The 18,963-nt window shown below is 41.2% G+C and overlaps 1 protein-coding gene across 1 annotated transcript in view; it reads left to right on the top strand.

The window, feature by feature from the left end:
* The first annotated feature begins 4,436 nt into the window (after nt 1-4,436).
* The window catches only part of LOC105106002 (uncharacterized), a 298,020-nt gene continuing 283,493 nt past the window's right edge, over nt 4,437-18,963 (top strand). The window contains exons 1-2 of the mRNA XM_064478775.1: nt 4,437-4,440; nt 4,820-5,106. Coding sequence (XP_064334845.1) covers nt 4,437-4,440; nt 4,820-5,106 — 291 coding nt within the window. The remainder of the gene's footprint in view (nt 4,441-4,819; nt 5,107-18,963) is intronic.

Raw genomic sequence — 18,963 nt, 5'->3', positions numbered from 1 at the left:
AGCCCAATCATCTCCCCAAGCCCAATCATCTCCCAAAGCCCGAATCATCTCCCCAAGCCCAATCATCTCCCCAAGCCCGCATCATCTCCCCAAGCCCGCATCATCTCCCCAAGACCGCATCATCTCCCCAAGCCCACATCATCTCCCGAAGCCCGCATCATCTCCCTAAGCCCAATCATCTCCCCAAGCCCAAATTTCCCAAAAGGCACCTTATCTCCCCAATCCCGCATCATTTCCCAAGCCCGCATCATCTAGCCGAGCCTGTGTCATGTCCCCAAGCCGGCGTAATAGCTGAAAGCCCACATCATTTACACAGGCCTGCATCATCTCACCAAGCCAACATGATCTCCCGAAGCTCACATTATCTCCCCGAGCCCAGTCTCCCCAAGCTGGCATCATCTCCCCAAGCCCGCATCACCTCCCCAAGCCGGCATCATGTTTCCAGGCCCACATGTCCCCAACCTGACCTCACCACCCTAACTCCGCTTCATTTCCCCAAGCCCACATCTCCCCAAGCCCGCATCATGTCCCCAAGCCCACATCATCTCCCCAAGTCCACATCTCCCAAAAGGCACATCAATTCCCCAAGCCTGCATCATTTCCAAAACCCGCATCTTCTAGCCGAGCCCGCATCATGATCCCAAGTCAGCGTAGTGTCTGCGAGTCTGCATCATTTATGCATGCCCGTGTCATCTCCCAGAGCCGCATCATCTCCCCAAGCCCGCATTATCTCCCCAAGCAAACATCTCCCCAAGCCCACATCATGTTTGTAGGCCCACAGGTCCCCAAGCCAACCTCACCACCCCAAGCCTGCTTCATCTCAAGCCCACATCCTCTCTGCAAGCACAAATCATCTCCCAAGCCCGCTTTATGTCCCCAAGCCCCTTTCATCTCCCAAAGCCCGTGTCATCTCCCTAAGAGCACGTCATGTCTCCAACCCACATCTCCCCAGCCCACATCTCCCCAGCCCATGTCTCCACAAGCCCACGTTCTCTCTGAACCCGATAAAAACATTTATACAAAGCACATACTCCGACTGAGAGTTTCTCAAACCATGTCCCACTGTGACAAATGGCACAATTTATGAGCTCCCTTAATGATGGTTTAAACTTGTAAGTAAATAGCATAACTAAAACCAGATCAACGCAGGAGGCAAAGCCCCCATAATCCCCCCATACATCCTCACCTACTCCTTGGAGAAGTCTCCGCATCGTGTGATTTGACCTCCCCTGCAAACCTGTGGAGTAAGCTGAAGCTATGTTATTTCCACATCTCAGAAGAAGAGCAGGAACACATTATTTGAGCCGAGGGACCCACCACCAGGGCACTGCAGGCGAGTAGGACCTGGTTTGTAAGTTCCTGGCCCCGCCTACTGGGGTTTCTAAAAATTGAAGTTGAGTCGTATGGGGTTGAAGGAAGGAATCTCCCCCACTAAAATTATGAGGTCAATATGAGATGTCTTCTGGAAACACCTTTTTACTTTTAAAATAAAAAAAAATTCCTACACTGGCTTTTTTCTTGCATTCTTTATTTCTCACAAACAATTCAGGTCAATGAAGGAACATGAGTGTTAACATTTTCTACTCGGTATATGTGAAAAACATCCTTTTCAAGAGAAAAGAATTAATCCTTTGTGTTCATAGCCAGCAATCAAGTTAAGTCTAGGAATCTGAGAATCAATTACATTAAAGTAGTGCCTTTTTCTTCCCCCAAACAATGATTAGGAGGAAAATCTGTAAGCAGGGTTGTTTGAGCAGGTCAAGCAGCGGAGACTCACTGTGATGACCGCACCCACGGAAGCTTCGGAAACCCCTTCCTCGGGGAGTGTAGGAGCTGAATCATTGTGCTGGTTCCTGAGAACCCGCCAAGGCGGTGAGCTCCAAATCCAAAGGTGATCTCGCGGGGATCTGCGGCCCCTGCTGAGGGGCAGAGTCATGTCCTTGGACTCGGTGTGGGGCTCCTGTGCTCTCCTGCTGAGTGCGGCCTGTCCTCGCTGGGGCTGCCACGGGCCCCAGTTCTCACCGCTGAGTTCACCCCAACGCACAGCCCCTGAAGTGAGCCTCCTAGAGGTCCCTGCGACAAACGTGAATGTGCAGGGGAGGGGAGGGAGAAGGAAAAGTGGGCAAAAGAGGAGGGTAGAAGTATGTTGATGATAGAAAAAAAAAATACGGAGTTAAGAGTGGAACAAAATTTTCCAACACCAACATGGGAAAGTGTCAGAGCAGAGGACGTATCTCTGAAGCTGAAGCTTTTCATTCACTGGATTTAATTGCACAGCCTCTCAAAGAGATTTTAGGAAACCCGACTTCATAGAGAAACTAGCGTTCTTGTGACTTATTCCATTGTTTATAAGGAGGAAGAGTAATGAACAGCGTCGAATAGTAATACGACAGTGACGGGTGACGGTGATACTGAGCTCTTGCTACGTGCTGGGTGTGATGCCAGACACTTTCCCCGCATCCCCTGTCCCATGTAATCCCTACAGCGATCACAAACTGGGCATGATTACCCCCACTTTAGAGACAGAATAAATAGCATCCCCGGGAGTCAGGCCCTGGCTGGCCGGACCCCAAAGGGCACTGTTTGCTCTCCGCATTTACACTTCTCAAGCTGCTGTGCAGGCGGCCGGGAGCAGGTGTGCAGGGGCTGTGCTGTAACGTAGGGCACCTTCCTGAAGTGGCAGTTTTCCCTGAGGGTTTGGTGAAAAGATTTTGGATTTTTTTCTGATGAGTATTAAACATTTCATTCAAAGATTTTAAAGTTAAAAAAAGGTACACAAATACAGATTACATTATACCAAGACAGTATTCTACGTGACAAAAATCAAAATAAAAAAATTAAAAAGTAAATACACAGGTACTAAACACGCATAACACCCGATACCCACTTCAGGCTGCATACACGCAAAGTGCCCTGACCACATACACGCTCATGCGAGAGAAAGTTTTTCTTAGAACACAATTCCAACCATTCTGACTGTCAACTGTCTTAGTCCCCGGTGAGTAATTTGAGAAAACTTCTATGTAATATAAAAAGAATTTGCAACGGCACATAAAGACTACCAAAAACAATACAATTAAAAACATATTTGTAACGCAATTCTGTTTAAAACACTGACATAAATTAAAATACATAGTAAATGTTATTAGTTTAAAAAAAGATTGAAAAACAAAAGGCCACTGTGAATACTGGTTAAAACCTCATCACAGATAAATGCCCATCATTTGTAACATTATGGACAGAAAATTGATGGGTTTTTTTTTTTTTTTTTGAGAACATATCTAACTTGAAAATGTCATTCATTCAAAATTTATTTAAAATTGTAGATGAGATAGTAACTCGCTGTCTACCCCTTTGCAAAATGTCTTATCCCGAACACTCTAGTTTCTCAAAATGAGGCCCAGGTTGGTCAGGTCCCGGTGCCCCTGTAAAACCTCCAACAAAGCAAAGGTTATTTTCTATTCTGCAACTTGTTATCTTTATAGGAGTGCAGAATGTCAATATCCTTAAAGGTCAGAGCCCTGAGACTAGGCTCTCTGGTACATTTCAGGCTAAAGGCAACATTGTTTTACACAAAGTGCAGAGCTGGCAAGACTAAGCCCAGAAAACAGGGCACAGGATTAAAGGAAAAGAAACAGATCTCATGGAGTTAGATTTGTTCTTCTCTGCTACAGTGCCTTTTGGTGAGAGGTAAAGGGATGTTTCTGGGCAGGTCCTCCTCTGCCCCAGGCTGGGGTTCAGGCAGGAGCCCTGCCAGGTTCACCATGACTGTGGACCTGAGCTCCCGCAGAGAAAGTACTAATTACTGGTGATTAAAATTACCTGTCAAATCCGTTTAATTGCCTGTAAACTATACCAACGTTGGGGGGGTACGAAACGTCTCATTGGCTGGCCAATGGTCAGTCTCCCCATATGCAAAGGACCAGTGTCATGGCAGGCTCCAAGGTGGCCTGGCCAGCACAGCTGCCTGCTTTGCTCTCCAGACTTGGCTTCCTAATGTGGACACTTTCAAAGCTCCAGCCCCTCTTCCTCTGCCCTGGCGTTAATGGACAGGGTCCCCGTACCCACCTGGGCAGAGTCCAGGCCATGCGCACAGCCTACCCGCCTGCTTGTCCATACCCCAAGCTCAGCTGCACCCCCGCCACCGGTCCACAAGCCCAGCGCCTCCACCCTAGGGGTCCCGATCACCATCAGGGATATCAACAACGGATGGCCCACAGGCCAGTGGCCGGCAGCCCTGAACGACCCTGACCCGCTGGCTCAGATGAGGCACAGAGCAGAGTGCAGGAATTGGAACCGCCTCCAGCCCCACCCGCCGCACCCTGTAGCCTTGGACACTAGCTGTGTGGCCAGACACTAGACCAGGCCAGATCCCCAGCTCCTGGCAGTCGCCATGGAGACCGGAGCACAGACTTCCCCGCCCCACCCAGGGCGTGATGGGTGAGGGGGTCAGCTGGGGGTAGTGGTGCACTTGGAGTGAGGGGGGATCACGCGGTGAGGGGCCGCTCCCAGTGGAACAGACCCGGCTGAGGGGTGAGGGGGACCATTTCGGGATGTTGCGGTGGGGGTCCTGCGGTGAGGCATGAGGGGTGAGCGGTGTGAGGGCGGGAACCTCGGTGTGAGGAGGAGCCCCATTTTGGAGGTCCTGTCAGAGACTGGGCCTGGCTGGGGCTAGAGGGACAGCAACGGGGTGGGAAGGGGAGGCGAGCTGGGGGAGCGGGGCTAGAGGATGTTGCCTGGCCCAGGGCCGGCGGTGGTGCTGGTTGGGTGCCAGGACCAGTCAGTGGCGGGATGCAGACTTTGCGGTGCGTGGGGTGAGCCCGCCCCGCCCCCCACCCCGCCGCTCCGCGCCGCTCCGCCCCGCCCCGCCGCCCCGCCGCCCCGCCGCCCCGCCGGGCATCAGTCGCCGGGCCGCACACAGCAGGAGCCCCAGCCCGAGCGTCCGCGCTGCGGGCGGGAGGAGGAGAGGCGCGGACGCCGGAACCCGCCCAGAGCGTGTGGAAGCTGGGCCTGAGCCAGGTGCTCCTGGACCAGGTCCCTGAGGAGGAACGCGGCCTGGGGTCTGCGCCGCTGCTTGCCGTCGCCTCTGCTGCTGTCGCCGGGCAGGTAAGGGGGCGCTGGTGGGGCGCGCAGGTCGGGGAGCCGGCGGGTGAGGCCCGGGCCGCGCAGCTCCTTAGGGCCCTGAGGCGGGTGCCGGGCGCCGCCCTGGTTCGCGGTGCCCCTCCCCCACATTGGTAGTCCCTGAACCCCGTGTCTTCGCTGCCGGTTATACCCGGCTTTGAGAAAGCGCGTGCAGCTCCGGGAGGTGGGAGGGCGCTGGACGTCCAGGGAGCAGCTCCGACCGGCCTTCAGGCCATGGACAGCTCTTGGGAGGCAGATGCGTTGCGGTCACGGGGCCGCAGGGGGCGCCGCGGTGGGATGGGGGCTGCCCCGTGCAAGCCCCTGGATTTGTTCCCTATTCACCCGTGGCCTGGACTAGGGCGGCCTCTGCTTCCGCATATTCGCGGGGCGCACGTCTGGCGGTCAGCCTGCCCCTGGGAGGCAGACGCGGTGCTGTCAGGGTGCGGGGCCCGCGGCATCGGAGGCGGCGGTGGGGAGAGGGGTCTGCCTCTGTGATCCTGTGGGTTTGCTCCCATCTCCCCTGCGTCCTGTCCTGGGTGCGGCCTCTGCTTCCCCAGGTTCGCGGGACGCAGGTGACAGGTCAGTCTGCTCCTGGGAGGCGGGCGCGGTGCGGCCAGTGTGCGGGGGCGGGGGCGGCGACAGCGGGAAATGGGAGCAAATCCCCGCGCTCGCTCAGAGCAGCCCCAATCCCGCCAATGCTTCCGCAGCCCCCTGACGGCGCAGCGCCCGCCTTCCAGGAGCAGGATGACCTGTCACCTGAGTCCTGAGAACCTGGGTAGCACAGGACGAGCCCAGGGCAGGCTGCGGAGGAGTTAGAAGCAAATCCACAGGCTCGCATAGGCAGATCCCTAAACCCGCCGCCGCCGCCTCTGACCGCATGGCGCCCGCGTCCTGGGAGCAGGCTGACCTGGGGACGTGCCTGGGGCAGCAGAGGCCGCCCCCAGGCCCTGCCGCGGGGATGACGGGGAGAAATCGACCAGCTCACCAGGGGCAGCTCCCCTCTTCTCGCCGCTGCCCCAGGTTCGCAGGACACTTGTTTCCAGGTCAGTGGGCTCCCGGGAGGCAGGCGCGGTGTGTTCAGGGGGTGGCTGCGGGGAGGGGTGCTGCCCCAGGAGGAGCAGGTGGACTTGCTCCCGTCTTCCCCCAGGCCTATCCTGGGAGCGGCCTCCGCCTCTGCCTCGCAGGACCCACGTCTTCATGGCAGTCTGCTCCTGGGAGGAGGGTGCAGCGCGGTCAGGGGGCAGCGTCAGCGGCAGACAGGGACTTTAGGAGGACTGGGCTCTGGCCTAGGGTAACAGCTCTCCTTTCTAATCTTGCTTCCGTCAGTTGGTGGCTGTAGCCGCTTTTCCTTTAGAGGTTATGACCAGATACTGAACGTAGATTTCTATGCTATACAGAAGCCACTGTATGTAAAATCTGTTTTTACATACAGTGGCTAGCACTTGTAAATCTCAAACTCCCAAATTTATCCCTTCTCATCCCCTTTCCCTGGTAACCATAAGATTGTTTACTAAGTCTGCAAGTATGTTTCTGTTTTGTAGATGAGTTCATAGTGTCTTTTTTTTAGATTGCGCATATGAGTGATATCAAATGGTATTTTTCTTCCTGTTTCTGACTCACTTCACTTAGAATAACAATCTCTAGATCAAACCATGTTGCTGCAAATGGCATTATTTTATCCTTTTTATGGCAGAGTAGTATTCCATGGTATAAATATACCACCTCTTCTTTATCCAGTCATCTGTTGATGGACATTTAGGCTGTTTCCATGTCTTGGCTATTGTAAATAGTGCTGCTATGAACATTGGGGTGCAGGTGTCATTTTGAAGTAGGGCTTATTTTATTTTTTTAAATGTAGGACTTATTTTTAAATTAATGTATTCTAAGACATTTTTATTAATTTGATTTTTACAATTAAGTTTTCATTACAGAATTTATATTGGTGTAAAAAGAAGACATATATCTCACTTTTTGTTTTTCTCTCTGATTACTGAGTCATCACAAATTATTAAACTATCTTGAGTCCCTCTCAGATGTATAATATTACTTTCCTATTTGTGGGAAGTTGATGAACAGATTTAATTGAGCAAGACTCTGGTAAATATACCCAAAATCTTGTCAAACATTTGTCCAGGACAAAGTCATTTTGTCACAATGTATAGCTTCCAAAAAGAAAGAAAGAAAGAACAACTGCAAGTGTAGACTATTTACAAAGCAAAGGATAAAAGCTGTGCTGTTCAGAGTCCTTATCGGTAACCAATTACCCAGTTTAACTAATTTAGGCAGAAAAACCGAGCTGCAAGAGTGACTCTAAATGAGATCTCTGTTTTCTACCTTAGGAAACTACCAAAATGGGAGTATAGTGTCCAAAAACATCACAAATGTCATATTGATTAGTTAATTTGATCCTCACCATAAATCTGTGAAATAGGCACCCATCATAATACTGTCCCCACGTTACAGAAGAAGGCATGCCAGCCCAGAGAGGAGGTGTGGAATTTACATTCTATTATCTTTCAGCTTGATAGTCCGTGCTTTTCCATTTAATCCTCACTAGTCAATAAGTAAGTTAGCTATTCTGATGTTATAGGTAGGGTAATTGGGTCTTAAAAGTGGTTATGTGACTTTCTCATGGTCATAATGCTAGTAAATTACAGAATAAAGATTAAAACCTACGTTTCTTGCCTCTGTGGCCAGTATTCTTTCCAATACACTAGGTTGTCTTTGTAAAAGTACATGACCATAAACCAGATAAGTGAATTATCCCGATGCCAGCTTATACCTGAAAAGCTGTGATTAGATCACTTATTAATTTAGATGCCAGCATATGGATGTAAAAGTACTTGTCCATGTTGTATAATCAATGGGAAGTTAAATGTATGCATAGTTAATGTTATTGCTATTTATAGAATATCAAATGATGGCAATATTAAAACAGTATTGTCTTGCTTTTATAATTCTAGTATAAGGAAACCCCTCTTGATGAGTTAACAATTGGGGAATTGCTATACTGAGTTATACAGTGAACTGCCAGCTCTTTGGTGCTGTGCATCAACACATGTGAGCGCTGACTACACTGTTGTCTTATTCAGGGATTTAAAGATATAGTACACACTTAGTAGAAGTTAGTATATTTTAGTGTACGGGGGAGCTTCAAGGTTAAGGTTAGAGAAAAGCATTTCTAAACTCTATACCAGAACATTTTGATGTGCCTCCTAGTGAAGAATCACTTTTAAAGTTTTTTAAAATGCTTGCTTAGCTTACTCTGAGCAAATTCAGTTTGTAAAAAAAAAAAGTCAGTTCAGAGCCTGTCTATGAAAAGTGAATCTTCTCTCCTTCAGAAGCCTCTTTTGTCTTCTTCCTGCTCACTTTACATTAACATCTATTCAATCTAAAAAATGTGAATTTTTAAGATGATTTTTTTATGCACCTTTGAAATTATGAAATTTGATGAACGGTCTTCTGACATTTTCACAAACATTAGAATTGTTGTGGTTTCCATATTTATTCATGTTTATTCCGTTTCTTATACTGATAGATACAGCAGACTCCCACAATCTCCAAGTGCAACCCAAACTCTCATGTGTTACGTTCCAGCATGGTTCTTTGAAGTCCTCATGAAATAGTCCAGTAACCACTCTTATGCCTCTGTCACTTCTCTCCTCTTCTCCTTGGTTTTCCTCTTCTAAGAGTGTTTTTGCTAGAGCATCTCCATGGTCTTGAACTCCTCAATGCCTTAACTTTTGCGATATTCTACTATCCTATAGCCACCAAGTGATATATTGCTGCTGCTTCTGGAAACTGCTCTCAGTATCTTCTTGCTCTAATGCCATTACTGGCTCATGTGGATATCTTGGTGGAGGCTGAAACCTGTAATAATACAAACCTATTCAGCGTCTAGTGACCAAGTATGGGAATTTACTCTTTTTGATTGACCACACTGTGAAACAGGACTATTAGAACATTACCACATTGGACCTTAATTTCTCAGATACTTGCTTAGACCCTAATATCAGAGACCTTGCATTTTTCTCTGGAACACAGTATCATTGGCCTCACCTGGTCCAACATACGAACTGAATCAGAATCTACCTTTTAACAAGTTCCTCAGGTAATTCACATTCATGTTAAAATTTGAGAATCTATGTCTTAGGTTTGGTTAAAACGCACATCTTTTAATTGTTACTGTGGTTTCTCTCTCTCACCCCAATAAATCACAATGGAGCAGGTCAAGAATGCATTCATTCCTTTTTTTCAGACTCAACTCTGTGTGTTCAGAAGGAGGACTTCTCTATAAGAAGCCAACTTTGTTACAAAGTTAAGTTTGCTTGTTTCTACCCCTTTGTCCTGGAAACGGCTTAGCTCTTGATGCGGACAGATTTCTGCTAAGCTGCCCCTCCAGCTGCTCAAACACACTTAAACCTGACTGTACCTTCATGGTGGATTCTGATCCAAAATGAGAACAACTTACTCCATTTCTATCATGTGTCATTTCTTCTCAAGGGTCTTTCATGAGAGGACTGAACTGTCGCAGTGTGAGTCTGTTTTTCTATTGCATTTAATTTAGCGTTGTCTGGTACGGGAGCTTTATCAGCTCTGCAGAAAAATTTGACAAAAGCAGATAAGAGAAGTTAAAGGTTAGACAATAGTGTTTTGAAAATCTATGCCAGAGCAATCTACTGTGCCTCTTAGATTGAGAATCATTTAAGTTTACTAAATAGCTTGTTTGGCTTACTTTAGGAAACTGTGGGTCATAAACTTAAAAAAGTTCTTAGAAACAGAAAGCTTTATTAATGCCGTCTGCCGGTCTGACAGGTTAATTTGTTAACATTTCTTATTATAATACACTGTATATATACCATTCTGTTTCTGTGCCACATTTAAGGAAGATTTTCTTGGGCTCTTTATTTAAGTCTACAATTCATTTTGCATAGTTTTGTACGTTAGCAGCTAACACTAAGGGCTTGGATTTTTAAAAATTGGTAATATTTCTTTATTAAACCATTAAATGACAAGATCTAATGGTGAATCTAATATTACTGTAGTTTTTTGAAATTATTTTTAGAGACTTTAAAGTTTACAGAAAATTAAGAATTTGGAGCACTCAATAATCCTAATGCTCTATCAAATATAGTATGTGGTGATTTGTTGCATCTAGTTCCACTTATGATTTGTCGCCTCTACTTCCTCTAGAATGACACTGAACTAGTTTCCTCAATACCAGCATGATAGACTGAATAAAAGCAGTAGACATAAGCTGTCTATCTTTAACAAATATCACAGATTTGTAGGGCAGTTTAGAAAGGGGCTCAAAGATGCAATTTTAATCATTACTCTTTTCGTAATCGTAGGTACTGTGAGCTGTGGTAGTTTGGTCACTTCTAAACGTGATAGAGTATTCATAAGTCTTTTTCTTAGTTTACACCCAGAAACATTCTCTACAAGGAAGAAAATTGGCAAATACATATGGGTGTGCAACTAAAACATTGTATTAGTAGCTGGGTATTTGTGTATAGGTTGATGTGGGAGTGCCTCAGATGTGTGACCAGTGTACTTAAGAAAAATGCAGTCATAAAAGAACAGTGGAAAATGTAGTCCAACATAAACAACAACATTAAGCTAATCAGGGGACAGTATGATTGATAAAATCGCAATGAAGTCATAACAATAATTATAATAATTTAGCATTATGTGCCAGGAATTTTGCATGCATTATAACATTTTGATATCACACAGCCCTACAAGGTAGGTATTAGTATCCTCTATTTATGAATGAGGAAACCAAAGATTAGAGTTCGTGACTGAACTAAGATCACCCAGGAAGTATACTGTAGAGCCAGGATTATAAACCTAGGTCGAGGGTACTCCAGGACCTGGGTTCTCAGACACTTTTAAAAGCAATAGACTTGATAGAGGTTGTTTGGTGAGTTGTAGAAATGTGGAGTCATACAAAGGTTTAGGATACTCGCCATGATCATGTGTTTCTTTGGTTGTGTTTTCTGGTTTTGTTTATGACTGCTCTCTTTCCCCCATACACTTAGAAGATAATAAGTTCATTTAGCAAATAAGTTCATCCTACATACTTTTTAATTGGTTGTGTATGCATTTAATGTCAATGTGGACTTCTGGTTCATGGGGTATTTTCAAGAGAAATATTTTTCCTTTATTCACTGTCTGCACTAGAGTTCAGTCTATTTACAACATTTTACAACTCTGCAAAATCACCTAAATTTGAAAGTAAACAAAACTACTACCTTTGAAATAGGTCATTCATAACATTTATGTTCCCTTGTACTTCATCCCTTCGGAGTTTAAGTAGGTAAGAGGTTGGAAGTGACCAACCTTAACTAACAATGATCAGCTGTATTTTCTTAGGAAAAAATGGGTATTATGTTTACCCCTTGGAATTGCATTAAAATGATTACAATTTATTAATATTTCATTTAAGACACACATAAACCTCCAGTACAAATAATTTTTATAGTTGGATACAATATTGGAGGTTCTGAAGATTGTGGGTGGCTATCACAACTCAGAATGCAAATAGTGATTTATTTTTCTTTTTTAGGATTATCCATTTCATATGAGATCTGTATGGATAAAATATTTTCATACAGTTTATTGAAAATATTTAATCACTTTAGGATTCTAGAACATTATTTCAAGGATAGTGCTTTGAGCCTTTAATGTTGAGAACACTGTTTTATCACACTTCACTGAAGTTGGAAAAATATCGTGATGAATCTAGTTTATATTTTCATGCTTTAAATTCATAAATATTGCCAAGTTCATAATTCAGTTAAAGTCTGGAGTGTGTATTCAACAATTTTAAATGTGCTGATTTTGCCATTAGCATTAAACAGCTCTTCTCCATTTCCACTAAGAATAAGATCAGAAAGAACAAACTACACTTGCAGAATGAAGGGTATAGACTAATGTTAGCAAAATCCTCCTGTCAGCTTGGTGAGATACTAGACCATGTTATGAAGGGAGTTGTTCGTCATCTATGCTAGAGATTTGAAAGAAGTCAGTGGTGTTTCTGGGAATACATTAGGTACATTAGTTTCCAATTCAAAACAAAAAGAAGAGTATAATAATTTCTGAAGTTTCTTTCAGCCCTATAATTTTATGCACATTTTATTATAATAAACAACTTGCTTAATTGCAGTATGTCATCATCAGAAGTGGGAAATGTTGTATATCAGGACAGTAAATGCGTTAAGCTACATAGCTATTTGAATATGCCAACACTGGGTAATTAAGAAGCCACTTTGAGGAAGGAATGTTCAACTCCAGATCTATAATCCCAACTTCCTACTGGGCACTTTTACCAAAATACATGCATGTCTTACAAGCACCTCAAAACCTCAAGAAGCCTTTCAGTACCAAAATTATTTCTAATATTCTCAAATCAGTTGTTCATCCTGAGTCAATGTTTTCCCCACCAGTGCAATAAGCCTAAGAGAGTACGGTGATTCATACATGACATCATCCCATCATCTCTTCTCTTATCCTCATCCCCAATTTTTCAATTATTCTATAAACCCTACCTCAGAAATATGTCAAATCAGTCGCTTCCTCTTCATCTCCAGTGGTACTGCTTTATTTCAGCAGCACATTATATTTCCCCTGGAATATTACTGCATTAGTTTCCAAGCACCTCTTCCTGCTTCCAGTCTCACCTCTTCAAGTTAATTCTCCACATTGCTTCTAAAAAATTACTTTTCAAATATATGAATTTTGTTGTCTTTTCGGTTGCTTAAAATCTGGCAGTGGCTCCCACTTGGATGTGTAGGGTAAAGGTAAAAATTCTAATTATGAGTTAAAAAAAAAACAAACCCTCTCTTCTTGGTTTAGCCCTTGGCTGTATCTCTTGCCTCATCTCCCACCACTTCTCCGGAAAAAGTTCACTCACTCTGTGAGAACAACTCATGTTCTTTCACGTAGTCTGTTTGTATCGTATTTCTTCTGAAGGAATGTTCTTCCTTGCGAAGTCCACCTAATTTTCAAATATAATCTCTATTGTAACAAATGTTCCGCACTCCTTTTTTATGCTTACATGGACCCTTGGTAACTGCCCTTATTACAGTGCATACTGCGTCATGTTGCCCTAATTACTTGCCTGTCTTTCTCACAATCTGAACTGCATCGGGCATAGAGACAGTCAGTATATTGGTTGTTGGGTATCTTCAGTGTTTTGATAGGTCTAGCACATAGTTGAGGTTTAATATGTTTATTAATGTTATTATATATCAAGTAGAATTTGTCCAGGACTTGGAAGGGGTTAAACTTCTTGTACTCTCGGATTCATATAGTTCCTCAGCTTTCTTTTTTTCATGTGAATATTTGCCCTTGCACAAATCGTCAACTGGAAGAACAAATTGACCCAATTGTAGCAAGAATTCCAAAAGTAAAGCCATAAATCAGGTTAGTTTCTCCCATGCAGTGCTTGGCTCTGGGTTTAAACATAACTACTGAAGACTTGTCTATCTGAGCACTGCAAGCTGAGCTGTGAACTTTCCTGGGAGAACTTGTCAAAAATTTTAAGTTGAAAATATTTTAGAATGTTTGGAGACAAATAGAGAATTAAAGTCTCTTAGAATACTAAGTTGAGTAAATTCTTCAGGGCTTAATTTTTAGGTATTTTTAATTTTGCTTTAGATTTTTTCAGCTTTATTGGGGTGTATTTGATAAATAAAACTGTAATATATGTATAATATATAGTGTACAACATGATGATTTGATATACATATACTTTCATTCCCACCATTGAATTAAGAAATACATCACCTCACATAGTTACCATTTTTTTGTGATGAGAAAACTTAACTTCTACTCTTTCAGCAAATTTCAATTATACAATACAGTAATGTCAACTGTAGTCACCATGTTAGATTTTCAGACCTGTTCATCATAAAATTTAAAGTTTGTACCTGTTACCAGCCTCTCCTTATTTCTCCCAGCCCCCAGCCCCTGGCAACTCACTAAGTTTATGAGTTTGACTTTTTTTCTTTTTTGAGATTGCACATGTAAGTGATTCTATGCACTGTTTGTATTTCTTTGTCCTTTTTTTTTCACTTAGCATAATGCCCATCAGGTTCACCCATGTCTTTGCAAATGACAGGATTTCCTTCTTTTTTTTTTAAGGCTGAATAATATTCTATTGTATATATATTTCACTTTTTTTTATACATTCATCCACTGATGGGCACTTAGGATGCTTCCATATCTTAGCTATTGTAAACAATGCTGCAATGAACATGGGAGTGCAGATGTCTCTTTGAGATGATGGTTTTGTTTCTTTTGGATATATACTTAAAAGTGGGATTGCTAGATCCTATGATAGTTGTATTTTTAATTTTTTGAGGACCTCCATACTGTTTTCCATCGCAGCAGTATCCTTTTACATTATTGTACAAGGGTTCCATTTATCCACATCCTTACCAGCATTTAGCTTGTCTTTTCAATGCTAGTGGACATTAAGAGGTGTAAGGTGATATTGTGGTTTTGATTTGCATTTCCCTGATGATTAGTGATATTGAGCACCTTTTCCTGTACCTGTTGGCTAATTGTATATCTTTGGAAAAAATGTCTATTCAGGTCCTTTGTCTATTTTTAAATTGATCTTTTTTCCTTTTTCTATTCTTTTTTTTTCTCTCTTTTTCTTCTTTTTACTGTTGGGTTGTGTGAATACTTTGGATATTTTGGATATTAACTTCTTAGTAGATATGTGGTTTACAAATACTTTCTCCCATTCCATAGGTTGCCTTTTTATGTTGCTGATGGTTTCTTTTGCTATTCAAAAGCTTTTTTGTTTGATTAGTCTCATTTGTTTGCTTTTGCTTTTGTTACCTTTGTTTTTGGTGTCAAATCCAAAATATCATTGCCAGACTGAGATGAAGGAATTTACCTCCTATGTTTTCTTCTAGGAGTTTTATGGTTTCAGGTTGTATGTTCAAGTCTATAATCCATTTTGAGTTGATTTTTATGAGTAGTGTAAGACAGGGGTCCAGTTTCACCCTTTTGTATGTAGCTATCCAGTTTTCCCAACATCATTTGTTGAAGAGACCATCCTTTCCCCATTGTATATTCTTAATAATTAATACATTTCTTAATATAAATTAATGTAATTAAATTATATAGTTAACTCCTGAACTAATGGCCCATGGCCTAAAAAAAATAAACTGTCCGAAGTCAGATCTCACCAAAATAAGAACTATAAACACATTTGAAAAAAGTGATTCATGGAGTAATTGTGGAAATTAATTATGCTTATTTCCAAAAAGTGCATTTTTCACTCTGATAGTGGAAAAGGATTTTGAAATTCTGATAGGTTAATAAACCATATGAGATCATTTGGACTTTTTTGTAGCAATTCTGTAGTTGTCCTATGAATTTCCCTTATTGAAAACAACAACTAAATAAACCAAAACCAAACAAACAAAACAACTAAGTGTACTTAATTTTACTGAAGCATTGCACTTCTGATAGATTATCTTTTATTAGTGCCTGTTGGCTCACGTTCAGTGGTGAGCTGCTGGCTACGTCAGGAAGCAGTCTATTCCTCTTGACTTTCATAAAATGTTTCCTCACACTGAATTGTCATTTCTCTCAGATTCACTCTCTGCAGCTTCACAGAGTAAATAATTCCTTCTCTTCTATGGTAGTCAAATTATTCGAAAATGGAGATTACAGCATCCCCTGAGTTTCTCCACTGTAAACACTGTAGGGTTTCAAACTTTCTCACAATGTTGGTTGACTGCTTCTGGAAATACTTGTTTTTAAAAAATGGTGCTAAGAATTGCATAGACTACTGCAGGTATGACCTGACTGTCTAGTGGTGGGACTGTTTGCAACTTATGATCTGGATATTTTATATGTGACTGAAGCTTAATTTTTCAATCAATATTTGGTAATTGTGTGAAAATTTCAGAAGAAATATTTGAATTGAACTTGATTTATGTATGGAAATGTACATCAGTTTCACTCATTTAGTTCCTATTTGAAGTTCTTTCACATTCTCTTACAGAATTTGTCCTTAAATCTGAAAGTAATTACTTTCCACTGTTGCAAGTTCTGACTGTTTTAATCTGCTTCGTAAGCTCACTTTAAAACTCCATACCCTTTTTTTGATGAACCTCCCCTCCCCATTTTACCAGTGTTCAAGATATTTGTAGATAGTTTTTGAAGTTTTCCCGCTGAGTCAGCACCTTGTGAAAACTTTCCCATTATGGTATCAACAACCTGTAAAGGAGTAAATAACTAAAGAAGCTTAAGTAAAGAAGAATTTAAATGTCCAATAACAGCAAGCAAATAGCTGCGACACAAAGAAACATTATGAGAAGAGAATTTTACTTTCTTAATTGAAGAGTGAGAAGTAGCCTTGTAGGTTGAAAAAAATTGTCATGAGGCAGTTTAATTTTTAAGCAGAACCATGTACCTGATTTAATAATTAAATTTTAAAAATATAATACCTACTCTTGCATCTGTCACAGAAAATATTCTATGAGTCTTTGTACTGCCTTTGTTATTTCAATTTTGACGATAAAGTTTCTGGCAAATTTCTATCCATCAAACACCTCCTACTTGTTCAGGGATATTGTTTTATGTGAAAATCTGAACTGTCTATAAAAAAAATAGCCCAATGTTTGATGATTTGATTTACAAAACTATTTGCTATATACTTTCACTTGCTTTTTTTAAAAGTAAGAAATAAATAAAGGAAAATTCTATGCTTCTAGTTGCACATTTGTGACACAAAAGCAAGGAGTACCTACATGAAGTCTCCATTCATCAGTATTCATACTGATTATTGTTAGCTCTATTTAGACTCTGGGTCAATTTTTCTAAATTCTAAGAATATAGTGAACAGAGAAGGCAGATTTGCTGTTAATTGAAAAGTATCTTTGTAAACATTTCAGTAATGAAAATATAAAAAGAGTAACGTCTACTTTTATTGAAGTATGTTATTAAAAATGCCTTGCCCTATTTGTAACTTGCCTTGTGCCTTCTATATTATACTTTGATTTTTTTTCAAGTTCATTAACACATTAGTGGGAAATTGAATTTAAAGACCATGTTTTTCACACAGTACTTTTCATTACTTTCCTGGCAGTTCTGAAATGAAATGTCAACTTTAGTAATGCTAAAAAAAAAATCAAAACATGTTACTTTTTTCTCCCAGTACATTATTGGAGGACTTTTATCTTTATTTTTCTTTAATTGACATGTGACAAATCTGTTTATCACAGGCATTTTCTGTTACATGGGAAAATTGTTAACCTGTGGGAGTGACAGATGATTTTGAGAATGTAACTTTAATCGTCACTTCTTTTGTCACCAGGTGTGAAGACCTCATTAGATAATGGTGGTGCTTTTTGTGACATTTCAATCTTCTGTCAACTTTTCTATGATAACTTCTTATATCAAGTAATTCAAGCTTATTAACTGCATATGTTTATATAAGTAAGTAAAATCTTCTCCTAAAAGAAAGCTTTTGCAATTACATTCCAACTTTTCATTGAAACTGGGGTTTTACTGTATTGCTCTCTCTCCCAAATGTTTATAAGATTTACTTCACCTTTTCCCAGGATCAAAATCTTTTCTGGTAAATTCTTTTTGAAACAGTAAATACTGCCTTGATTTCTGTATTGTTGATTTTCACCAGCAAGTCTTACAAGTTTGTGGATACCTTGCTTACAGTTGGCCGAAGAATGGTAAATTATGACAGCATACGCAAGTCAAAAAAACAATCCTTTTGTGTGCACGGGTTGGAAATGAATTTTGGTTTTACTTTGGATTTTTAGTCAGTCCATTTTCACCACTTCTCTCAATTCCTTATCCTTTTCCAAAACACACACATTGAAGTATCCATGATTATGGTCTTTCTCAAATTGGAACTTGTTTACACTTACAGATTCTCCTCTTTCTAGGAATAAGTAGTTTTCATAGCACAGAGTGAATATACTGTTAGTAATTTTAAAATGTTTAAGTGGTCTGGTTAAACTTTTAAAGGAGACAGTTAAACGCAAATAATTTCTAGTACTAAATTTTTATGCAGTAGAGAAGTGAGCTCTGGATGGATAAAACAGTAATCCTTCTATTTAACCAGAATCAAAATAATGTAAATGTAAATTAACCTGAATTTTATGTTCTCTTTCAGAAGAAGAAATTTAGGTAAAGGGAAAAATTTTGCCGAATATTTTGGGGTCAATTAATATTCACTTCAACATTACTTAAACCTTTTACAACCCCAGAACTCTACCATCAACTGAAAATTGAGTTTTTACTTCCAAAGTGAAAGCAGAGAGCTTGATCTTGTGCTGAATGGCTGCCAAATGTTTGGGGGTACTTAATGAAATAGCTGTAGGTTGAGATTCTTTTTAAAAAATTGTTATTTTTTTTATTGAAGTATAGTTGATTTACAATGTTTTAGGTACACAGCAAAGTGATTCAGTTATATATATATATATATTTTTTTCTTTTCAGCTTCTTTTCCATTATAGGTTATTGTAAGATATTGAATATATTTCCCTGTGTTGTATAGTAGGTTCTTGTTTATTTATTTTATATATAGTAGTTTGTATCTGTTAATCCCAAATAACTGATTTATCCCTCCTCACTTCCCCTTTGGTAACCATAACTTTGTTCTCTATGTCTGTGAGTCAGTTTCTATTTTGTAAATAAGTTTGTGTCATTTTTTTTAGATTCCACATAAGTGATATCATATGATATTTGTCTTTGTCTGACTTACTTCACTTAGTATGATAATCTCTAATTCCATCCATGTTGCTGCAAATAGCATTATTTCATTCTTTTATATGGCTGAGTAGTATTCCATTA

Source organism: Camelus dromedarius, chromosome 24 (genome assembly GCF_036321535.1).
Source record: "Camelus dromedarius isolate mCamDro1 chromosome 24, mCamDro1.pat, whole genome shotgun sequence".
NCBI classification, from domain to species: domain Eukaryota; kingdom Metazoa; phylum Chordata; class Mammalia; order Artiodactyla; family Camelidae; genus Camelus; species Camelus dromedarius.
Note: the sequence above shows the minus strand (reverse complement) of the source record. Positions and strands in the feature narration are given on the sequence as shown.